Genomic DNA, 25,105 nt, shown 5'->3' with positions numbered 1-25,105 from the left:
CACGTCCCCCCCCCCCCCCTACAATCCCTGCCGGTACGAGACTCGAACCCACAACCTTGGGTTACGAGTCCGACTCTCGAACCACTAGGCCACGACTGTTTGACTGACTATATTTTATTATGATAATGAACAGGCTGCATTGTCAAGGTAGAAATGCTTAACTGTGTGCGCGCATGCCGGCGCAATCACTTGAATTTTTCCTTCTAACAGTGGAAGAAACTACTCCTTTTATTCATAAAGATAATCGGAACTGTAAAAGGTTTGCCTTTATTGGTGTACATTCAAGGTTGTGTGGGTTCGCTCGAACTGATTTGCTGAAATCAAAACAGGGACGATAATAGGTGAGCGCCAGCCAATGAGATTGCCGTTTGCGCATTAGTTCCGCCCGCTACTGGAGAAAGCGGTAGTTCTTGAAAGCTGAAGAATTCCAAAGGAACTATTTTTTTGACAGCAAAATACAACAAAGAATATCGTTTATATGTAGCGCGTCAATTCTCTCTCCCTCTCTCGCTGCGTGTGTGTGAAACAAAGCGACGGCGAGGTGTGCGCCTTCACACTAGAGTTTACGGTACGTTAAATACAGGTGCGTTTCACATCCATTCAGTTGAACTGAAACACAGCACAGATTGCTTGGCGGAGAGTGAAACTCTGAAGCGCTCAGTCAGAGTGTTCGGCGAGTGAAAATATATCTGAGCTAAACTTATACTTAGCCTCCAACTCACACACTGGCGAGTAAAATCTGAGAATTAATTAGCAATTGGCTAATATTAGACATCATTTAGTCGCACAGAGTAAAGATTTAGTCGCATATGCGAGTGATTTACTCGCAATGTAGAGGGTTGCTGCCCACTGCTCTGGGTGTGTGTGTGTACTTTGGATGGGATAAATGCAGAGCACTAATTCCGAGTATGGGTCACCATACTTGGCCACATGTCACTTTCACTTTCATATGGAAAAAAACACATCGCTCAGTTTAAATATGTAGTAAAATCTGTGCCGTTAAGCGTTATCACTGTGCCGCCGTGATGTTATGCAAAACGTTTTGTTTTGTGTGGATATTGGAAAGTGAGGGAAGTAGGCTACACAATAAATAATATTTTGGCATTCAAATACATCCAATGCCAAGTTTCGTTTTAGCCTAAATGAATTCGGTTTGGCTTGTCGTTTATATAGCTAGCTTCTTATATTTTTAATTCTTGTTCTTTTCTAAATAGTTTACTGTTAATTGAAAGGAATTGTTGTGGAGTGAGGGGAACTAAAATAGTCTAGCTATGTTTACAGTGTTTATTATAATGTTTGTAAACATTTCGCGTCGGCATTAGGTCTATTTCTGAATTAAATAATAAAATGCGACTTTTTTTCTAAATACGCGTAGCGTATTTTAACCATGCAGGCAACCTTTTTAAATATTTTGATAAATTACTGAAAAAAAACTTTTTAAACCGTTTAACTGATTGTATTAATCCGTCAAAATTCTTACGGTCGGTTAACTGTTAACCGGTTAAAATGAGCATCCCTAAATACAAATGAAAGCTAAATCAAAATATTAATAAATATTTAAATGCTATAACATAAAACTAATACTAAAATAACACTGGCCCATATGGGTCAATGACATTAATATTATGAAAGTTTTTGTCTATCAAAATTTATGTGTTGTTACCAACAAAAGTCACGTGGTCCAGTGAACATGAAGAAAAAAACTAAACTAAACGGATAATTTCAAATAATTCAACCTTTTTATGACAAGTTGCATTTTTTAAAAATCTATTCCCAGAAGAGGATTTGTTCTTGATTCACAGATAATTTGTCTAGTATCTCTGCATGGCCAATTATTACACATTAATCTGACTCCCTTTTATCCAAACAGAAGACCTTTCCAAGAGCGATGACGTAAAAGAGCTGGAGGAGAAGATGGAGCTGGACGGAGAGAAGGAGACAAAAGGCTCCAGACAGGAAGATGAGGTACTTGTTATTTACAGTCTCACTTTTTCACTTCACCTTCCTGTTTCTCTTCTCTGAATTTTTAAACACTTTCCTTTTGTAAACACCTGCCTGTCTCACTTAGTCTTTCTTCTTGTCTCCAATTCTCATTCTCACATCCCCTCTTTTTTTCTCAGATCATTGAGATTCCTGATGAAGGTGAGAAATCCCCCAGTCCAGCAAAGAAAGAGGAGAATAGGGACAGGGAGAGAGAGACCACCTCACCATCAGCAGAAAAGGATGGAGGAAGCAGAGATGAAGAAAATGAAAAGGATGGGGACAAAGAGAAGTCCACTGAATTGAAGGAAAACACGTCTTCAGATCTCAAAGCTGAAAGTTCAGAAGCCACAAGCAGTGTAGACACATCCAAAACCAAAGGTGAAGTGCTAAGCACTACCTAAAATAATACAGAAATACAAATTTATTTTCCATTTGATTTGACTTTCTTAATATCTACTCCATGAAAATGACTTTTCTGGTAAAGGTCCCCATGTGTAGCAAAACCAGATGCGGGATTGCAATTTGAATTTAGATGTATTTAAAATTCAAAGAAATACATAAACTGTCAAATTCTCTTGAATTGAAAGTGAGCCAGTTCTTCAGTTCTAAATTTTGCACTACCTCGATCACACATAGCATCAATATTGTCTTACTCCATTACAGAAGAATCTGAAGAGAAGACAGAAAAAATGGACACTAGCCCAGCAAGAGATGAGAAGAAAGGTACATGCTAACACAAATAGCAACTTTATACCTCAGATAACTGTTACAATGAATAATCTGTCTTTCTCTCTCTCTCTCTCCTCAAACAGAGCTGAAAGACGAGAAGGACTGCGTGAAGTCAGAGGACTCCGCTAAGCTGCAAAATGGAGAGAATGTCAAAGAAACAAGCGGAGGAGGGGATGGAGTGAGTGAGGAGAAGAAGAAAGCAGTGAAGCAGAGGTTCATGTTTAACATTGCTGATGGAGGTTTCACAGGTACATTGGGAATTTACTGTGTGTGTGTGTGTGTGTGTATGTGTACATGCCGGTGAATTTTGAATCAATGAACTCTCTGTTTCTCTCTCCAGAGCTTCACTCTCTCTGGCAGAATGAAGAGAGAGCCGCCACGGTCACCAAGAAGACTTACGAGATCTGGCATCGTCGCCATGACTACTGGCTGCTGGCTGGTATCATACAGTATCCTTAACACCATTAAGTTGAATCTTATTTTTATTTATTGTTTTTTTATTTTGTTTTTTTATTGTTTGTATTATTTAAAATACACTACCAGTCCAAAATTTGCACACACAAATTAATTCCTTCTTATGAAAATTTTCTGCATTTTAAAAGAATAATAAAGTCATTAAAACTGAAGTAATACAAACAGAAGTACTGGAACTATGTAGTAGACGAGAAATGTTAAATAAATCAAAACTGTCCTGTACTAGCAATCTAGTGGAAACTTTTACCTCTAGTTTTGTTTAGAAATGAATACATAAATAATCTATGTCTTCAGAGTGAATTTCTTGCATTTGAGCATAAGCCTTTAGAACACAAAATATCTAAGATCATGACATGAGCAACATAATTCAGTGTGTTTAGACTTTTACATTATATCACATATCTCATATCAGAAACTGTCTGTTATGTCCTTCACCTCTATACCATCAGTCACGGCTACGCTCGTTGGCAGGACGTACAGAATGACCCGAGGTTCGCCATCCTCAATGAGCCCTTTAAGGGAGAGATGAGTAGAGGAAACTTCCTTGAGATTAAAAACAAGTTTCTTGCTCGCAGGTTTAAGGTTAGAGATGCACAGATATTACGAAACTGTACAAACTGCCAGGCAGTGTTTCCCCAGAGCTACATGGCTCTTCTTTCAACTGCTTCATTCATGTGTTTGTCTTTAGCTGTTGGAACAGGCTCTGGTGATCGAGGAGCAGCTCAGACGTGCTGCGTATTTAAACATGACAGAGGACCCCTCTCACCCCTCCATGGCACTCAACACACGCTTCAGTGAGGTGGAGTGTCTGGCGGAGTCACACCAGCACCTCAGTAAAGAGTCCATGTCAGGAAACAAGCCTGCTAATGCAGTTCTACACAAAGGTACAATAATTCCCATAACTCTATACTGCACAGAATAAATTACCACACAGCTTTGGACACACTTTTGCAATGCAGAAGTGTAATAAAAACATAAATAAATTAAAAACAAAATAACTCCATTATGTCTAGTTGCCGGGACAAAAACTACTCACAGATACATTATCATTTCTTTCAAAGTTAAAAGATGATCAGAATTTTTTTTAATGAATTTTTAATCTAAATTGAATTGAAATTGAACTGAATTTGAATGCAAATTAAATGTTAATCTAAACCAAATTGAATATGAATCCAGTTTGAAAGTCCAGGTGTCATTCGTTCATTTGTTTTTCAATATAAAACCAAATCAAAAAACAGTTTTGTCAATTTTCGTGACACATCAACATTATATTTTCTTAATTGTTGTTAAACAACCAGAGATAACCTAGTAAATTAATTCTAAGTCTCAATGTAGTGTTTTTTTGACTAGGCTAGATTTGACAATAGATACTACAATAGTTACAGAGGCCTGGTGGATTTATGCATTGTGATTTTTGTACGTATTGCGTTTATTTACATAGCTATAATTGCATAATACTATAAAATAAATGTTTTAAAATAATTTGAACATAGCAACATAAAATCATTAAAAAATTAAATTATACATTAAATATGAAAGTAAAATGGCCAAAGCTTCTAACAGCTTAGAACAGTGTTTCCAGCACAGCACTGCTCAAAGCCACAAAACTTCACACTTAGTATCTCAGCATAGTTTTAACACATTTGGCTTGCTTATTGCATCCTGTAGCTGTATTAATGTTGTATAAAGCCAAAAATGAATGCATTTACTTAAATCTATCTTACCTCAAATTGTTCTGTCAGTTCTTAAACAACTGGAGGAGCTTCTCAGCGACATGAAGGCAGATGTCACCCGGCTCCCGGCAACCATTGCTCGGATACCGCCCGTCGCTGTGCGGCTGCAGATGTCAGAAAGAAGCATCCTTAGCCGGCTGGCCAGCCGAGGACCGGAGGTCACACAGACGCAGGCGCCACGCTGATGACTCCTTGATGAATTTTTCACTCGTACCTCCCATAAGTCACGGGATGAGGAATCATCTCGCACACATACAGACATGCACCTGGGTCAGGGGATCAGATGCATTGTATATATCTGAAATAAGTTCCAGCTGCCTACACTAGTTTGGACGGAAGGAGAGTGGAGCGGTTCCTAGCTAACACACTGTGGTTCCCTAACATTTAAGCTCAATTTAGAGGCATTCCAACCCACATACACAGCACCCAAATCATTCTCCAGTATATATCCAGTCGAGGTTTTCCAGATCACCTCCTCTGCACTGTTGTAGTCAAAGCAGGGCAAGGTTGAAGAGCTGGTGTGGTTTTCTGCTTTGCGTGGAATGGATCTTTGCCAGTGGGGACTCTTTCCTCCTCAGGTGTGTTTTATGTTGTAATTCACACTAGTTATTTCGCTATTTTTCTGAGTTTCCACAATTATGCTCCAAGCTTGAAATGTAACATCATGTAGTTTCCAACTTCTTGTACTGTAAGTACTGTCAAGCAGCAGTTGGAAGCCTAGTGAAAAGTTTATGCTGATATAAACACAGTACCTGTCCCCAATGCCGAGTCCACACTTTGGTGACATATTGCCGAATAGACTGCCAGGTAATACTCCACTGATGCAGGCTGTGCAGAATTACCCTTCTTAAACACATAGGCACTCTTCAGAAATCTAAAATGTCAAATGGACTTCACAAATGCATTTGTGACAGGGTCAGAACTTCTATAAGGTCATCAAATTACCTTCCATTCCGTTAGATTAAATATATATTATAACCAAGATTTGTTTTACATTATGAGAACTACTGCTTTAAGAAAAGTCAAGCTCTATGTTCACAATTGTTTATTAATATTTCTGTGCTTGTTAAAAAAATCCACATTTATTCCCCATTCTCTCTCCTGATTGGCTTGTGTATAATGTAACTAGAGAATAAGTGCAAGTTTCTTTTTCCTATAAGAGAAGAGAAAATCCCCCTAGCACAGGTGAAAAAAACTCACACTTTCAGAAGGTTTGAATATCTCACTTTGTAATTATCGTTGTTACCCTGTTATTGTTGTTATGTCTTATGTTTCTATCTGTTTTTTTTTTTTCAGACCTGCAATAAAAAGTTAAAGCGTGCAGCGTTTTCTCTGTTTATTTAGGTGTAGTTTAAGTTATATATATAAAGTTGGTTTTCTGACCACTGATCTCTATTATAAATCAGTGTTTCTGACACGTTTATAAGCCTGGTGTTGGATTAAATTTGATGGTGGTTCTGCTGAAATATTGCTCTGTAACTAGACTTAGGAAAACCATCATCACTTTTTTCTTCAACGCGGAAGTAAGCTTATGGGTGAGACTTCCGGTTCATTAGCCGCTATAGGTAAATAACGAGGAGAATAACAACGTGCAGTAAACGGTAAAACTTTGCACTACAAACCAGTGAGTTCATAATTAAGATAATACATTAAAATAATATGATAAGACACCAACTTTCAATATCAAGCAGCAAAACAAACTGTTTTGCTCAGCTAAAAATAGCTGGACGGAGTGGACGCAGATGAGACCGGAAGCCAGACCCATAGAATTTACAAATGGCCGCGCCCATTTTTACAACAAGAAAAAGGTGGATACATTTCCTTGTTAATTGAATATTTCAGCTAATTTTTCTTTTGATTTTTAGCTACATTTCAGCTTTTTTTTTGTGATTATGCACGTTTTTAATACATTTAACCTTGTTTTAGTTCATTATTAATTCCCTAAAATCAAGTTCATGGATTCCATTTGGATCTTCAAACGTGTTCTGCAGATGGTATACACAAGTAGCAAAAATGTAGTCTCCTATACAGACCAGTTTGTAAGACATACAGAACCATATGAATCACAGAACTGTGTGTGTGCAAGGTATTTTTGAATTTGAATCAGATTGGGAAAAAATTCAAGGGTTTGGCCATTCATTTGTTGTTACACAACTCCTTTCAACAGTACCGAAATTTCATTTGGATCAAGTTCAGTCGAATTGAGGTGTTGCATGGAAGCTTCTCAATCTGATTAAGACATCAATCCATTTATAAACTGATTAGTTTCCATGTAAACATAGCGATCATATTGAGAGATTACTTGGAGGGGAGAACAGCAGAGGATGGTGCAGAGAGAGAAGTTAATAGATGACAAAAAGCAGGATGGGGAAATTGTCAATTAACGAAAATGGCAGGGTGGAGGCAGACAACTTATCAGAGCAAATGCTTTGGGCAGAGAAGATTTGCAAAGAGATGCACAAGTCAAGATTAGTTAGTCAAGTCTTCTCTTTGTTGTTAAATCAATCTGCATTGCACATTTACAGTGTTTGATCCATTCCATTCAAGTGCAGAACTGGACATCGGATAACTGTGTGTGTGTGTGTGTGTGTGTGTGTACAACGTATTGAAGAGAAGAGGACAAAAGCATGTCGCGTGGGTAAGGGACTTCAAACAATACTTGTAAATCACCAAAAAACATGCCTTTACCATGGTACTTACTTTGTCAGTTTAGATTAAATTGAGATGGTTGATCTTTGAATTATTTTTAGAAACATATTTGCCATTTTTTAGAAGATGCTCCAACATTCTAGATCCAGTCTGCTGGTTGAAACCTCTCTTTGCAGTCATATTTTCATGGGCTTCCTGTTGCTGCCAGGATCAGATTCAAAACAGCTTTTATGTTCAGCAGTGCTATCTGCCTTTCTGTGCTCCAAATTATAATCCAACCAACCATATTCAGCCCAGACTCTATATGATCACCTGTCAAATGGCAAGGTGTTTCTAGAAATGTGTGTTTAGGATTGAGGATATTTGATCTTCAACTTTCTTACTGAACACACACCTTCACCACTGACATCTTTTCTAAATATCTTTTATCTGTCTGTGTATCTGTAAATATGGTTCCATGTTACCAGTAACTTTAGGAACAGTCACTTAGAGAAGCTTTTGAAAAACATTTTGTTATGTGGTATCATGAAATTGGATCCTGGACTTTACATGTATTCAAATATTATAGTTGCGACCTAGAGACTAGAGGGCTAGATATTTGCAAGGCAAAAATTATTCCCCTTTCTGGATGGATGTATTAGCTTAACATGTGTTAAACTGTGTCAGGCAAAAGTTTTAACCATATAAAAAACATTTTTTTTGAGCAGCAAATCAGCATATTAGAATGATTTCTGAAGGATCATGTGACACTGAAGACTGGAGTAATGATGCTAAAAATCAGCTTTGAAATCACAGGAATAAATTACATTTTAAAATATATTCAAATAGAAAGCTGTTATTTTAAATAGTAAATTTATTTTATTTATATAATATTTCACAATATTACTGATTTTGCTGTATTTTGGATTAAATAAATGCAAGCTTGTTGAGCAGAAGAGAATTCTTTAAAAAACATAAAAAATCTTACTGTTCAAAAACGTTTGACTGGTAGTATATATATATATATATATATATATATATAAATGCACATCAAATCAAATATGCACAAGAGACCTCTGTTAAAAGCATTAAAGAATCTCATGACCCCAATTTTTTGAATGTTAGTGTGAAGCAGGATTATTATAGTTAAATAACAATAAGACTAAAACCTTGTTTTTTTTTTAGCCATGTGTTGCATTATGGCAGGTAAGGTTTTACATATGTATCTTAGGCCATTTTGGTGTAGTAATAATAATAATGTAAATTATGCAATTAACAGCCCATAACATATGTCAGGTATGTGCGTCCTCGTGTTTATTTCTGTGTGTTTGTGTTAGTGAGAGAGGGAGGTCTGGAAACAAGGAAGTGCAATGTACAACTAAACAAAATGGACTTTAACTGTTAGCCTCAATGACACCTGGCCTGTGAAATCAACCTGCGAGGAAAAAGGCATAAAAGAAGAAAAACAGGGAGCAAAAGAAAGATTAAGTTAATTCAGAAAGCCATTGGAGAGAAGAAGCAATAAGAGGTCATTTGCATTTCATTGTCATTGTTATTTTGCACTATACCTGTAGTTCCTCTATTTGACTAGTTTGTAGTTTCAAAGGCTGAGCTGGATGTTTGTCTGATAATGTCTGATAATTAGTTATTGACAAAAAGAACTTAAAGGAACAGAAATTCATCTGACATCTCTGTATCTGTCTATACCTCTCTTGTTTGCTTTCACTGTTTTATGAAAAAGCCACAAAAAGGAAGGAAGAAGTTTGTAACAGTGCGTGAGAGAGTGAGAGAGGGAGGGACATACGACAGGCTTATATACACTGTCAGGACGACCTGCTCTTCAAAGCACCGAAAACTGTTTACATTTCGAGAGAGAAGGAGAGGCAAAGCGGGCAGGTATGAAGCCGCTAGACAAATGATTATGGGCTGTGGTTGGTTGTGTGGAGGAATGTCACTGCACTGGTTATAGAAAGAGAGAGGCAAATGGGAAAAGTAGAGGATGAGTGCTGACGTATGACACGAAGAGAAGAAGTCTTTACTGCTCTGGATTATTGTGTATGCCTATATCATATCTAATACAATATTAATGTGCATTCAATTCTTTTTCCTTTTGACGGGAAGAGGAACATTTAAAAAAGGAAGATGGTCCGGTAAGTTGAGACAGACTTTGCACTTGTTCTCTTGTTCCAATCTTGTTCAACTCCTCATCTTCCCCTTTTCAGTTTTGCTACTCTTATGTTTTGCACCACAGACTCTTATTTGTGAGTCTTGCCATGTGTTTTTAAAAAGGCATTTGTGTGTGTGTGTGTGAGCATAACTGCAATGTGCAAGGTGTATTTATATGCTGATGCATGTCTGGCTGCATGTGTATGTGCATTTCTGCAAATGCACTTGGTGGTTTGGTAGGCCTTGGTAGAGTGTACTTGTTTTTGCATGTGCTTCACCATAACACACACACACACACACACACACACACACACACACACACACACATATTTTACCCTCTGTACCTATAAAGTAAAGTATTTGGACACTTTTTTTAAATGCATGAATATATTTGCATTACATAACGAAATTCAAAATCATTTAGATCAATGTGCAAACAAATTATGCTAGAGATTTTCTCAAAACTTTTTTATTTATTTATTTTTTTTAGGTTTTCTGAGCCATTTTTGCAGTTAAATTTAAACGTGTCAAGATGTGGATGTTTTAAGTCAGTTCCCCTCGAGTTCAGACAGGTGTTCTAACCACAGGTGTAGTTCGTCATATTAACTATGCATGTGTTACACTAATATTGCACTACACTGCTACAAATTGTGCAAATATTTTGTCTTTTTTTAACAACATATTGCTTTTTATCATTTAAAACCTAATACATTTCTTTTTGTGAAATATTTGGCTTGCGTCCAGTTAAGTTGTCCACAAACAGTATGTTGTGCCATTCATGTGAAACCACTCTATTACATTATCATCTCTAGCATGTCTGACTCTAACATAGGCTCATTTACATGTTGAACAGGTGGTTCCACAGAGATCTGTCTGGAATAGACGCAGAGTCCGTTTTGAAGACCCGAGGTGTCCATGGCAGCTTCCTGGCCCGACCCAGCAAGAAGAATGTGGGCGATTTCTCCCTGTCTGTTAGGTACAGCACTTTCGGTTTGATATGATAAAAATATCTATCTTCAGCCACTTTTTATGTCATTTGGAGAAAATTTGGTTCTTAGGATAAGCTGAGGTCAGATTGGGTGATAGATAGCCTTCATAGCTTTCCGTTACTTTCTGCTCTAGTAAAAGGAAGCCTTTCTGTGTTGGCTAAAAAGCATAAAACTCTTTTTATTTACTGAATGTTTCTGTATTTGACTGGTTTGAGCTTTTGTCTTTGTTACTCTGTTTTGTTTGACGTGTTTAGTTCTAGAGCTTGTCAAGTAACATTTATATACTTCCCTACAAACCAATTATTACTTTTTTATTACACTTTTTTTTGGAATAGATGGCAAGCCGCTTTTCTTTTCACCAGACAGACATCGCGCACAATTTGGGAATAACTATTTCATTATAAGCTGTGATAATTTGGTTCTGTATTTATATAATATGCATCACCTTTTCTTTCTTTTCAGAAGCTTTGTGTGAGTTGTGGTTTTCTGACCTATAAAAATATTAATGGACATATGTTTTCAAGCAAATGTTTTTTGTTTTTATTTTCTTCTTTTTTCTTTTACTCATTATCTGCCAAGCAACTGTCATTTCAGTTTAGTTCACTTCACATAACAATGCAATAATTCACACATTTGTCTATATGTGTTTTTATTCATTTTCATAGACTGTAAAACCTAATTTGCTTGTTTTGCATATAGACTATCAAATATGCTCCGGACATAAAATAGCTTTATTTCTCTTTGATCTACTTAATATAAAAAGTGTCTGCTTAATAACGGAAAACATCAATAGGCTGATTTGTATAATTGCATGTGATGTATGACTTGGATGTTGTCACGCAACTATTTGATGTTACTAAATGCCAGTGTAATGTCAGTTCATTTTTTTAAAGGGCAAAGATCAGTGTCAACAGCTCAAAATTGGCACATGTAGTGCCGTATGATTCTGACCATTATATTTAATTTGTTTTATTCTGAAATGTTGTCTATACTTGCAGTTCATAACAATGGTATATTTTCTGGGTGTAGCCTGGAAACTAATCATACTTTTTTCAGTTTTGATATTTGCAAATCAACTGTGTTTGTATGGTTTTGTTGCCATCTTCATTTAATTATTTTGTAGTTTAGTAAACCTTTATTTAGGGGTAAATTACAACATTAACAACAATAATTGAAATCAACGGTTACTAACATTCTAATTTAGAGTAAAATTCTTTTTCAGATTTTATGTACAAGCTTTTAAGCTTTTAATTAATAGGATATTATAAAGCTGAAAAAATGAAGGGAGAGAGGAAGTGAATGGGAATGACTGGGCTCAGATTTGAACCTGCATTCCCACGAGTCCTCCATTTATATGTTACTGTGTCCTCTTTACTGCGCCACATATCTGGTGTGTTGTTTAGTCTGGTTCCAAACCCCGTAACCAAATCTAGTTTGCTGGCATACTTGAACACAGCTATTTTTGGAGAGCATAATGACTTGTTCTCAGGAAGACACACTTGCAAGGATGAATATGTGTAATCAGTATCTATGATGGAAAATATTACTGCCATCGTTTGTGAAAAAGACTTCAGGTCAAGTAATTACCTCACACTCATGTAGAGTTTCTACATACTTTGTGAAGTTACTATTACTCCATTTCCTGTGACATTATGTTCTCTTTAAACCAGTTTATGTTTGGGGACCTGGATTAATTATTATAATTAAATTGTATTATAATTAAATTTTACTGAACATGATGCATCATCAGTCCTCTTTTCTTCTCTTCCTCTATCTCTCAGAGTGGGAGAAATAGTCACACACATTAGGATTCAGAACACGGGTGATTATTACGACCTGTACGGTGGGGAGAAGTTTGCGACTTTGGCCGAGTTGGTAGAATACTACACTGGAGATCATGGAACTCTACAGGATAAAGATGGGACCGTTATTGAGCTCAAATACCCTTTAAACTGTTCTGATCCCACCACTGAGAGGTAAGCCATAATATTTGACCCTTCATCCTGAAGATGTACAGATGTATTTACAAAATAGCTAATACAAGCAGTTTTATTTGACTTCAGTTTGATCTAATTTGTTTGTGAGACTCTTATATACCATATTTCAAAGGTTTCTGTGACATTATTACCAGTACAGGTTTTTAGGATGAGTTTCATCTGTGTTTGCTGTCCTTGTCTATGCATAGTTATATCCACTTTCTCAATCATGTCAAATATTCTGATTATGATGTTTGCATAGGTTGCGTATGGAACTATTCCATTTCAACTATTCCACTCTGTTTGCTTTTGCTACACCATATCCCAATTAATGAGGGCCCCCAAACACAGATACATAGAAACACATACACATTATATTCATGCTTGTTTATACTGCTTACTGATATTGATTATATTGCCACAATGAATGACATCAATCATTGTTGTTGCATTCATGCTGTTTCAGTTGGTTTTACAGTTAGGTTGTTATTTTATTCATATCAGCTGGAAGGTGAAAAAAAAAGCGAAAAACTCAAAAGGTCATAATGTGGCATTTCCAGGTCTCATATTATGCTACTTCACTGTTTGAAGTTAAACTTAACGCAGATAAGCGCCATTTGAGTATTTGGAAAATCCTGCTTGCAAATTTATATTTAGTCTGCTGCTGTAGTGGATACAATAGTCAAATTGTCCATGTAAACATAGCCACAATATTTTGGACATGGAAAATCTTTTGACTCATAAGGCTAAGAATTTACATTTATTTTACTGTTGTTGATAGCTTATCGGTAAAGAAAGTTTTTCCTTTTTGAGAGTGTTCAGGCATTTTGTAGATTTAGCAGTGGTATTTTATGTAAATGTATCTGTTCAAATACTGTTATGCTAACTGAGAGCCTCAACTTTTATTTGTGGCAGATAAATGCTACTCAAGCTACACAGCAAGCTAACAAAAAGTGGTTAACTACAGAGCTTCAATGTACTGTGATTAGTTTTTGCTACTAGCTAGTGTGGCTAACTAGAGAGCTAATAGTTCATAGTGTAGCTAAGCTACAAACAAACAAACAAAACAAAACAAGTTAACTACATTGAATATAGGCCTAGTTAGTTAGACACAAGTAACTTTCCCAACACTGGTCGCTATGCCAAAAGGTTAATGGCAAATTAATGGTAAAAGTTGTTACTGACTGTAATACTGCCACAGTAAAATTGTGCACACAAAATGTCACCTCAGAGGACTTTCCGTCCCTGCTGTTGGTGTACTGATTTTGTAAAAGCATTTTGTTAGCAGCACATGATCAGTCATTTTATCACACATTGGAATTCTTCCACATTCTACTTTCAATTACGTCAGAAACTGAGGAACAAAACTTGATACAAATCTCCAAAATTCTTTCCACCACTACTGTTAATCTTATCAAATAAAGAGTAAAACCAAACAGCAGCAGATTAATTTAGTTCAGCAAGAGATATGTTAATGTGATCAGCAAGTATAAATCATTTAAGATGGTCTCTTTGCTTTATGATTACACCAAATGCACATTCTTGTCATGTAAATCAGTCTGCTACTACATCAGCATGGCTAATCATAAACTTTTTAACATGCCTAATATAAGATAGACATCCCTTTAGTTAACCATACTTGCATTTAGGTTTGTGAATGTTGGCTGTAATAATAAGGAATGAAAAATGCATGTTATGCACGGATATTTCGGACTTCATTCATTTTTTCTCTATCAGTTTCCCTTCTTTGTCTGCACACAATGTCTGTATGGTGCAAAAGAAAAAAACTTAACACATATAAGTGTGAACTATTTCAGATTTATTTGTATAGGTAATCTAATGCAGGAAAAAATGAACAATAATTCACTAAAATTAAGACTGTCTAAACAAAAATGCACTAAAGCTGATTAAACTAATGATTAATCTAATGATTAATGCACTGTAAGTTAAAGTTAAGTAAGTTTGTAGTAATTATGAATAATAAATAATTTAATCATTTTTAGAAGACAATAATTATAAATTAAAGTGCATATGTCTGAGACTGCTAGTACAAATGTCTATTTTGCATTATTTCATGTAATTACTTTTTTCAGTTACAAATTATTATATTATATTATATTATATTATATTATTATCTGCATTTTGAGTAAAATGTTGAATTGAATTTCAGTACATCTTAATATTTGGTTTGTGACTTTTACCCAAGTTGCATGAGCTCCACAAGTTTGTGTAAAACCTGATGATCATGTCCACAATGATCAATAGAAGCAAAAGCATCTGATGATCAGTGTCATGAATTTGCTTATTTGATTAGTGACTTAGAAATAGTGCAGTCTTGAAAATTTCTTATTCGTTTTATGCTAAAAAAATATGGTGTGTTGTTAAGTTTTTAAAATCCTGTTTATTTTCAGGTGTACGTAAAATCTTGAATCCCAGATTTCAGTGTGGCCTTTTGGATCCCAAAGCTTCACCATCTTGGTCACTGAGTTTTTTATTTCATTTTGATGCACCTTGAATTGCAGACACACTCCACCCCTCCCTCTGCCATGTGTCTGACTTCCTCTTCTCAACTGCGGTTGGAAACTTTAGTTTTGACACATTTGCAAACAGTGACCAGACCCATTCAGGCCTTCCGTCATCTCTCCCCTGTCTTTCTTAGCTCTTTGTCCTACACACTTCTGTCTATCTCTTTCTCTTTTTTTGGTCATGCTCATGATGAGCTGCTTGATGGGTGTTGTTTAACGGACAGAGAACCTAAAGTATGCAAACTGAAGTCACAGGCAAACTCAGTGTGACATTTTTGTCCCATAAAAGTGTTACAGTGGCTTACTTTGTTTACGTGTTACCAACTGCCCCAGAGTGTGTTTTTTGTCATGGTTTTAACACCATAGAACTTTCTGGAACATTCTTTCTGGTATTTTCTAGAATTTAGAGATATTTAATGAGAAAGTTATCGCGGAAAAAAACAAACCATTCTGTCATAATTTACTCTCCCTAATGTCAGTCCAAACCTGTATTACTTACTTTCTTCTGCGTAACAAAAAAGATGTTTTCTGAAATCTTTCAACTGTTTTTGGCCATACTGTGAAAGTCACTGGGGTCCAGAACAACTGACTTTCATTGAAAGAGTGAATGCTTACATTTAAAGCAACTTAAATGTAGAACATGGTCACCAGAGACTTACACATAAGAGTTTCTATGTTGAAAGAAACTTATGTTCTCAAGTCTATCACGCAAGTTATGATACCTTGGAATAGAATTTGCAATGACAGATAGTGTAATGTATATAGATTTGACATTCATATAAAATATTGTTTAATGAGCCTGTAACTTTGATCCCAAGACCAGTCTAAAATTGAAAACATAAAAGAGCAAGAATAAAAAGAATAAAAATCTAAAAAGATTGAGATGCACTGAAAATATTGCTGATTGTTGATGATTAGAAACACAAAGATGTCTGATTGCATGACATGGTGTCTTAACAATAAGACAGTTGTCCAGCTGATATGTGTTCCAGTCACATATGCTTAACTTTTGGTCATATGGATATGTTTAGTAAAGACAGAGAACTTAAGATTTGCATTAACAAGATGTAGTCAGCTAAAAATATAAATTACACTATTATAAATGCAGGGGTGACTCCACCTTTTGGTAGCTGCCCCAGTCTCTGGAATGACTTGCCTATTTCTATTAGATCTGCTCCTTCTTTCTCTCTTTCATCTGTTTTTAAGTCCAAGATAAAAACCTATCTTTTTGAGGCTTTGTTGGCATATAACAAGTGATAAAGCATCATTGCACTGTATTTTAGTATGATACTGTACTGTTTTATCAATTATTTTAGTCTGTTTTGTAGTGTGCCATTTTCTATTTAACTTGTTTTACAGCACAATTGTCAACTTTGGTTGTGTTTAATAAATGAAACTGACATTGATATTATATTAGCAATTGCTTATTTTTATTAGTGTTAACGTTGTATTTGTTATCATAAATGTTTTAAGAATATAATGATAAAGTACATGATTATTTATTTATATTTTTTACATTTATTATTATTCAGAAGCAGCAAAATCATAATTCACTGGCTGTAATTGTCAAAGAGCAATCATGGAAGAACCCCCAGAAGGGCGATTTAGCAAGCCTCTCTTTTTTTTTCTCAAGAGAAGAGAGAAGGAAGGACAAGCTAAAAATACACCAAAGTCTCGAGTCAAGAAATCTTGTCATCAGAAAATTTTCCGACCGCAGTACAGGAAGCTAAGATGTAGAAATTGAGAACTGAGCCCAATTGTTAACTAAAATTTTAGTATGCTAGAGCGTGAGGACTGCCATACTTTTGCATCAGGATCCAAAAATGGATTGCTAATAAACATATGCACACTGGAAATATAGATGTGACATAAATGTTCAGTCTCTTGTTTTTGTGTTCATGGTTGCATTGGTTTGTGGTGCAGCTGCATTTGGCTCTTCTTTTTTATTTTTAGTCCTTTAAACCTTGACAGGTTTGTTTGCGTCAGAGACCTCAATTAATTAATGTTATGCATGCAGGAAATACTATTCATATATAAATAACAAAGTACGTTTTACTACAACTTTTTACTTTTTTCTATTATGAGAACATCTAACAACTACTTTCTCCCCCTTTGTTTTTGTATCTTCAGGTGGTACCATGGCCACTTGTCAGGTCCCAATGCTGAGAAGCTGCTCCGTGAGCGTGATGAGCCTGGGACGTTCCTGGTGAGGGAGTCACTCTCCAAACCAGGAGACTTTGTTCTGTCTGTGCTCACCGATGATATGACCAGTGCTGGTAGGAGGGTCTCCCACATCAAGATCATGTGCAATGTAAGTGCTTGTGCATGTGCTCATACATGAATGTATTTTTCTATGTTCTCAATTCATTTGTATATATATATATATATAACATTTCTGTGTTGCCCCTTATCAATACAAAGTAATCACAAAATGAATAGGATTTATGCTGATTTTGTTTAAGAGTGTTTCAAAGGGCACTATTGGTCATTTAGATATAGAATAGAATAATGGATCTAGTTAAGAATGTACTTTTGTATAGATCTTAACAACTTGATCAACGACACAGTATTTAAAGGGATAGTTCACCCAAAACTGAAAAGTCTGTCATCATTTGCTCACCCTCAAATTGTTCCAAACCTTTTGTTGAATTTGTTACAAAAGAAGAGATTTTGAACAATGTGGGTAACCAAACAATCCACACTGTGGAAGTCAGTGGGGACCAACAACTGTTTGGTTACACACATTCTTTAAAATATGGTCCTTTGTGTTCAACAGAAGAAAGAAAACCATACAGGTCTGGAACATCACCTTGTAAGGTTCTATCTGCATTCTGATTGGTTTTGAGATATTGAGCTTCAAAAATTTTTGCATTCCACATACTTTGTAGATAGAACCTTTCTGCTTTCTAAATAAAAAAGTTCCAAAATGTACACAACTTTAAAAATGACATAATGTAAAGAGGTTGCCACAGAATAAGAATTTGTGAATAACTCAATTTGGGAAAAAATGTCAGATAGAAACTTATGACTCCATGGTGATGAAATAACAAAAATAAACAAATAAATAAACCTGCTTAACTGGCAATATATTTTGCACTCTGACAGATATACAGTGGGTACGGAAAGTATTCAGACCCCCTTAAATTTTTCACTCTTTGTTATATTGCAGCCATTTGCTAAAATCATTTAAGTTAATTTTTTTTCCTCATTAATGTACACTTTCCCAAAGACTCATGGCTGTATTAGATCAAATGGGTGCTTCTACTAAATACTGAGCATTTTTCAGTTTTTCTTTTTTAATAAATCTGCAAAAATGTCAACAATTCTGTGTTTTTCTGTCAATATGGGGTGCTGTGTGTACATTAATGAGGAAAAAAAATTAACTTAAATGATTTTAGCAAATGGCTGCAATATAACAAAGAGTGAAAAATTTAAGGGGGTCTGAATACTTTCCGTACCCACTGTACATATGACATTTGTACAGATTCACACAGTTTGACATACATACACATAAACATGTTTGACATACTTAAAGATAGGAACAGTAAAGCATTTAAATACATATGGTACACACATTATGACATTGATTCACATGCTTGCGCTTACCTGAAAAACGCAGCTGGACTTTGAGTCATGAGTGTGTGTGAGTAAATGGCAGCGGGGGTGGTCATGCTCCACTCAGGGCTCTAAATAAGCACTATTGTTGTGCTGTTGAAATGAATGGTAGAAGAATATCACCAAGGGAAAATCAGGTCAATGCACTGCCTGTCAATTGTTTATTATTCCACTGGTATGTGCGTATGCGCATGTGCTTTAGTGAGGTTCAAAGCAGACAAAACACCATCGTTGCGTTGTTGCCCTCTGAGCAGATTAACAGAACAAACTGTGTTCTGTGAAGACGGTTCTAATCAGCTCAGAGAACCAAACAATTCTGTTAAGGCCTTAAACCTTTTAAATCAGCCTATGCTAACCCTATTTTATCTAAGAAAATGTAAGCTCTCACCAGTGGACAGCTTCTGTTAATCTGATTTAAAGACACAGAAAGCTTTTGTGTTGCCGTTTTGGTGATGTTATTTAAAGTTTAATGAAAGAGCATTCTCACAGGTTGTACTATTCAAATACAATCCGAACGTCCATTTATGTGTTCATTTTTGATAAGGATAGCATTAGCAAATTTTCAAGCAAACCTATTCAAAATGTTTGGTTTTAAATGAAACACATGCTTTACAAGATTATGAGAACAGGTTTTTGGACATTTTCAGCACAGATGAGGCACATCCGCTTAAAATGACCTTGGCATGTTGGTCAAAAGTAAATGCAGTAATCTCAAAGGAAGTGACATTTACGAGTAAAACAAAGTATAATATGCTTTCTCACACAGTATAAATGTTTCTTTAAACAGAAAAATACATAGCTGTCTTGTTGTTTATATTTTAATAATTTTAATAACTAATTGGAGATCAATTTTGGCATCCAGTTAAGGTGCCAGTGAACCCCATGTTACCCTTGAGTATGAATCCAACTGACTGGTTAACTTTTAATTTCTTATGCATGTTGATTTTCAGAATGACCGTTACACAGTTGGTGGTAAAGACATTTTTGACACATTGGCAGACCTTGTGGAGCATTTCAAACGCTCTGGTATTGAGGAGTTGTCTGGGACAATGATTTACCTCAGACAGGTAAGGAACATTTGTAATGAGAGGTTTTTTTTTCATACCAACATAAATCATTGTTCAACAAAAGCATCAGCAACTAAGCAGCTACTGGTATTAACCACAGCACTGTGGAAACTGACTGTTAGGTTTGGTCATGTTAACTTATACATTTTGAGAAATTAAGCTGAAATGTTTCGATCTAAAACCTTTTTAAAAATGTTGTAAGAAAGCTGAAACTAAGAGCATCTGTTCTACCGAGGTAAAGAGATTTGACTGGAAAAAAAGAGTTATTTATTAGTGTGACAAAATGGCACATCACAAAGAACTGTGGGAAGCACCTTTAATGCTGTGATTAATCTTCGCCCTTTCTGTCTGTCTCTCTCCTCCTTTCTGTTGTCTGTCTCCTATTCTTTTCTGTCTGTCTGTGTTGATGTCTTGCTCTTCTCCCTGTTTGCATTTGTTTTGGTGTCTACCCTTTTCCTCAGCCTTATTACTCCACAAGGTTGAACGCAGCTGATATTGAGAGCAGAGTAAAGCAGCTCGGCCAGACCTCAGATAACATGGACGGGGCTAATAAAAAGATAAAAGCTGGGTTCTGGGAAGAGTTTGATGTGAGTGGCATGTTTAAAGGTTTTTCACCACCTGCTGTAGATGAATCACAAGTTGTTAATGCATTAGAAGCACAGCAATATTTGATGAACACATTGTGGGATTTATTTGGAAAATAACTATTTTGAAAATATTGCAGCTATGCTACTTGAAAGAAAATGAACTGAAATATTTTAATATGGAATTCCTGCTTTTCAGTCAAAATAACCTGTTTTATACTATGGACCAGCCTAAAAAATACACGATTTGAGCTAAACAAATCATATTTATGATACCATTTTTGTCAGATTTTATATTATTGAATCAACGAGAGCATCAACTTGCCTAGGAGAAACCACAATTGCAAAAACAGAAAATAAATAAATAAAATAAATGGAATGGAAAATTAAATAATATTAAAACTCTGCAGATTAGTTCATGTAAGTAAAAAAAGGTTTAGTCCCACACACGTTTTGAAAGATTTGTGTTATAGTTTTGGGTTCGCAGGCTGGAGTTAATAAGTTCACACCTCCTAACAGCAGCCTGTAGTTTCTTAGGCCACAACAGAGGCTGTATTTCCCACTCAGCATAATCCATTTTTGCCTTTGCCCCACTTTTTGATCTTTCAAAGCAGTTAGATCTTAAGAGATAATTATTTGGATTTATTTAAGAAATTAAAAAATTAAATATAGATTTTTTTGTTTGTTTTACATATTTTATTTATTACATAAAAGACAAAAAGACATGAAGTCGCAGGCATATGTTTTATTGCCATCAGTTTTTATTTTTTATTTTTTACATCATCTACATTTACATGAGCTTCTGATTAAAGTCAATTCATGCATTTTTACTGTCTTTTTTGTACTTATAACAATTGGTACGGGTTGGCAAAAAGAATTTGATCAACTGTTGCTAAAATTAGTGCGTTCGTACTAAGATGATCTCTGGTCGTAGTAAGGTTAGACCACATCCAAACAGTTGTTCAGAGCTACTCTCAACAGGCAGGATGTGGTCATTTGTACTTTCTATCTTAATTTCTCGTACTATCTGTGCTATTTCTGATCTATAAATCTGTTTTTCTGCTTGCAGGCGTTGCAGAAGTTGGAAACTAAGGTAACGAAGAACAGAGATGAAGGAATGAGACCAGAAAACAAAAGCAAAAACAGATATAAGAACATCCTTCCCTGTGAGCAATGAATCTGATCACACTGCAGTATTTCTTTGAAAAATATATAAATGAAATATAAGTTTAGTAGTGATAAGTTGCATAGATTTTGACAGTTTTTATAATAAATATTCTAATTTCTTCTCTTTTCAGTTGATGACACTAGGGTTACCCTGCAAAACGCAGATCCCAATGTTGTCGGCTCTGATTACATCAATGCCAACTATGTTATAGTACGTCCACAACATAAATCACAACATAATCATAAATCTCTCAAATTATTTCGTTAAACCCTCTCTTTTCTCTCCTCCACTCTTTCTCTATGTCTTTGCTCACAGAACAAATTAATGGATATTGATTACCAGAAAGTTTACATTGCTTGTCAAGGCTGCCTCTTAACAACTGTAAACAATTTCTGGCAAATGGTATGGCAAGAAGAGTCACGAGTAATTGTCATGACAACAAGGGAGGTTGAAAAAGGACGGGTTAGTAATTGTTGACATTCTTCCAATTTATAATGAATTCTATTTTTAATTCTATTTTTCTATTTAGTATTATTATTAGTAGAACATCTCTTGACTGTTAATGTAACATTTCAAGGTCTAAAAATATACAGTTCTTTTTTTTTGTTGCATGCGCCCTCTGCAGAATAAGTGTGTGCCATACTGGCCTACTATTGAAGGAGAGTCAAAGGAAGCAGGCAGATATGTGGTGACGTTACTGTCTGAGAAGGATGCCGCTGATTACAAGATCAGAGTGATGGAGCTCACAGCACCACATCGGGTAAGAAAACAGTCTTTTCAATACCTCTGTGCAACCATTCACACAAGCACACACCACATTTCTGCATACAGCACCTGCGGCCCAGATTCTGTCCCTATATGTCATTCTCTTTCAATGCATTTCATACCTTTGCCTTGATAAAACCGTTTGAAGAAAAGAGTATTGTCTCTTTAAAATATGGCCTTTCTGTTATTGACAAACACAGCACAGTTGCATTATGGCTAGATCAAAAAGTCAAAAGGTAAGACCACTTTAGGACTTTAATTTTAGGATTTTGAAAAATTTAAGAACAACAAAAACAAAAAAACTTACAAATTAAGACTTGAGTGCCTAAAAATGGAAATTTATATTCATTTTTAAATGCAGTTTGTATTGAGTTTTTCTTGAACACTAACTCTTACAACTAACAATGTACATTAAAATTATCTGTAACAACTAGGGATGGGAGGATCAATCCTTAAGTATGGATACTTTCAATACTGATGTTGTATCGAAAGGATCGATCCTCACATAAAAATATCGATTCTAAAGTGCATTTTTTTAACCATTAATTTTTATTTATTTATCAAGAAATTCAGTGCATAAAATAAGCTTCTAAGTGGAAAAATAGACTATATTAGCGAATAATTGTGTTGGATAGAACCATTTCTCCTGCTCATCGGAACACACGCAAATGCTGAAAGACAGAACCAATCAATCACAGACAGCGTTCTTTTTTTTTTTTCAAATAAGTGCAGCTTTGGTGAGCATGAGACTTAAAAAATATTACAAAATCTTACTGACCCCAAACTTTTGTGTACATGTAATATTTATTTTAAATTGGCTAGTTTGTGCAAGTAAATTTATTTAAACTGGTTGTTAAAAGTTCTAATGGATTGTGTTCTGTTCTGTAATTGCTGTTAATAAATCTGTCAGAGAAAAAATATGCTAAAGTTTCACCTTTATGGGTACAACAGCCTGGCAGCCTTTTACAAAAAATAACCATGGTTTTATTACAGTAACCACAGTTTACCACAGTATTTGTACTAAAACTGCAGTAACCAGTTTACCATGGTAATAATAATAATAATAATAATAAATTTTAGTACTTATGTAACACCATGTTTATTTTTCATGAGGTACCCTCAAAGGTGCATCTTTGTAACTTATCTACCCTTAAAGCATGCATACTTGTATGGTACTAATATGCTCCCTTTTAGAGGTATAGTTGCACCTTTGAGGTTACTGCCCCAGTAAAGGGCTAAAATACAATTATAGGATATTTTAAACAAATTAAACAAACAAAAAAGGCATATGAAATGTAAAAAAAAACCAAAAAAAAACCGTGGCTTTAAAATCTAATATTAAGTGAGTATAATTTCTGATTATATTCTTTTAATAATTTAAAAGATCAATTTAGTTTATAGGTATCGGTATCGGTATCAATATCGACGATACTCGACTTGAAAATATCAGTATCGGATCGATATCGAAATAAGAGGTATCGCCCATTCCTAGTAACAACATGCCAAACAAATATATATATAGTAAGTAAAACTAAACCAGAAATTCTTTACTTTTCTGATACCAGAAAGAGCCAACTCGCACCATTTGGCACTACCAATATTTGAGCTGGCCTGATCACGGCGTGCCGCAAGAGCCTGGTGGAGTGCTTAGCTTTCTGGAGCAGGTCAACATCAAACAGCACGAACTGTCTTCAACTGGACCCATGATCATCCACTGCAGGTACTTACTCACAAAAGAGCCTCTTATAACTTCATCCCCCGCTTGGGGGCTTCATGAGCATAAGACATGCTATTTCATGCTATTTCAGATGTCCATAAAATATACATCTGAATATTCTTGACATTTTATGGGCAGCATTGAACACTGATGCCGGTTTAAATGCTGCTTATCTTCCATTTTACATCTTTGGGAAAAGCCATAATTCCTCTTTTTGTAGTCTGGTAACTGGTTACTCCAAATTGTTCTAAAAAGTAAAGATCATTTAACATATGCAGTTTTGATTTTATTATTAACAATGAGAACAACAGTGTAGTACATTTCATGTCTTGGCAAGAAATGTAATACACGCTGACAGTCTTAGGCAGGGAGGTTTAAGCAGTTGTCACACGACTCAGCATTTCGTAATCACAGTACATGCTTGAACTTTTCATGATCCCATACTTCCCACTCTAAATCTTTAAATTAATAGTTTGTTTACTCTTTAGTATTAATGTGCTATGGGATATTCAGTGTCTCAAGACCTCTGCAAGCTTGAAGAGATAGCTTCAGTTATTTGTTGCTTAATGTGTTTTGGCAGTGCTGGTATCGGACGAACAGGAACCATTGTGGTGATCGACATGCTTATAGATACCATTGATGCTAAAGGTGAGTTTATATCACTCTGCATTAAGATTTTTTATGTTTTCTTAAGCCATGTCCACACGTACACGGGTATTTATGAGTTTTTCCTTCTTCCGTTTTAAAAAAAATCTCCGTCCACATGAAAACGCAAACCCATGCTATGAAGCACTGTCAAGAGCATGCCAAACCAACAGATGGCGATATAATCTCAAAAGTAAAGCCATGCTGGCCAATCAGAAGTCTGAAAAAGTCTCCAGTAGGCAGCAATAACAGCGCAGGCGCCGACATCACAAGCCAAAAACTCCGGTTTCGCTGTCTACACGATAACACTGCAACCGGAGTTTTTGAAAATCTTCACCCTG

At 35.6% G+C, this 25,105-nt stretch overlaps 2 protein-coding genes across 8 annotated transcripts in view; both read left to right on the top strand.

Annotated features, from left to right (window-relative positions):
* The window catches only part of LOC107724784 (chromodomain-helicase-DNA-binding protein 4-like), a 27,305-nt gene extending 21,065 nt beyond the window's left edge, over nucleotides 1–6,240 (top strand). For all 5 annotated transcript variants that reach the window (XM_016533819.1, XM_016533817.1, XM_016533821.1 and 2 more), the window contains 8 exons: nucleotides 1,871–1,965; nucleotides 2,121–2,361; nucleotides 2,647–2,706; nucleotides 2,796–2,960; nucleotides 3,053–3,161; nucleotides 3,636–3,768; nucleotides 3,875–4,070; nucleotides 4,929–6,240. In XM_016533819.1, the coding sequence (XP_016389305.1) occupies nucleotides 1,871–1,965; nucleotides 2,121–2,361; nucleotides 2,647–2,706; nucleotides 2,796–2,960; nucleotides 3,053–3,161; nucleotides 3,636–3,768; nucleotides 3,875–4,070; nucleotides 4,929–5,104 (1,175 nt within the window). In that variant the 3' untranslated portion in view covers nucleotides 5,105–6,240. The remainder of the gene's footprint in view (nucleotides 1–1,870; nucleotides 1,966–2,120; nucleotides 2,362–2,646; nucleotides 2,707–2,795; nucleotides 2,961–3,052; nucleotides 3,162–3,635; nucleotides 3,769–3,874; nucleotides 4,071–4,928) is intronic.
* A 2,730-nt stretch (nucleotides 6,241–8,970) lies between these two features.
* LOC107724803 (tyrosine-protein phosphatase non-receptor type 6-like) overlaps nucleotides 8,971–25,105 on the top strand; it is a 20,971-nt gene continuing 4,836 nt past the window's right edge. The window contains exons 1-14 of one of the 3 annotated variants that reach the window (XM_016533857.1): nucleotides 8,971–9,075; nucleotides 9,299–9,443; nucleotides 9,669–9,697; nucleotides 10,567–10,689; nucleotides 12,484–12,678; nucleotides 17,334–17,514; nucleotides 19,769–19,885; nucleotides 20,347–20,472; nucleotides 21,539–21,635; nucleotides 21,768–21,847; nucleotides 21,953–22,099; nucleotides 22,263–22,397; nucleotides 23,968–24,122; nucleotides 24,700–24,767. In XM_016533857.1, coding sequence (XP_016389343.1) covers nucleotides 9,690–9,697; nucleotides 10,567–10,689; nucleotides 12,484–12,678; nucleotides 17,334–17,514; nucleotides 19,769–19,885; nucleotides 20,347–20,472; nucleotides 21,539–21,635; nucleotides 21,768–21,847; nucleotides 21,953–22,099; nucleotides 22,263–22,397; nucleotides 23,968–24,122; nucleotides 24,700–24,767 — 1,432 coding nt within the window. In that variant the 5' untranslated portion in view covers nucleotides 8,971–9,075; nucleotides 9,299–9,443; nucleotides 9,669–9,689. Of the gene's footprint in view, nucleotides 9,076–9,298; nucleotides 9,698–10,555; nucleotides 10,690–12,483; nucleotides 12,679–17,333; nucleotides 17,515–19,768; nucleotides 19,886–20,346; nucleotides 20,473–21,538; nucleotides 21,636–21,767; nucleotides 21,848–21,952; nucleotides 22,100–22,262; nucleotides 22,398–23,967; nucleotides 24,123–24,699; nucleotides 24,768–25,105 lie in introns of those variants that run through there. The other 2 variants (XM_016533858.1, XM_016533856.1) reach the window with 2 other exon arrangements.

The sequence above is a fragment of the Sinocyclocheilus rhinocerous genome, unplaced genomic scaffold (genome assembly GCF_001515625.1).
Source record: "Sinocyclocheilus rhinocerous isolate Xijiao unplaced genomic scaffold, SAMN03320098_v1.1 scaffold1717, whole genome shotgun sequence".
NCBI classification, from domain to species: domain Eukaryota; kingdom Metazoa; phylum Chordata; class Actinopteri; order Cypriniformes; family Cyprinidae; genus Sinocyclocheilus; species Sinocyclocheilus rhinocerous.
Note: the sequence above shows the minus strand (reverse complement) of the source record. Positions and strands in the feature narration are given on the sequence as shown.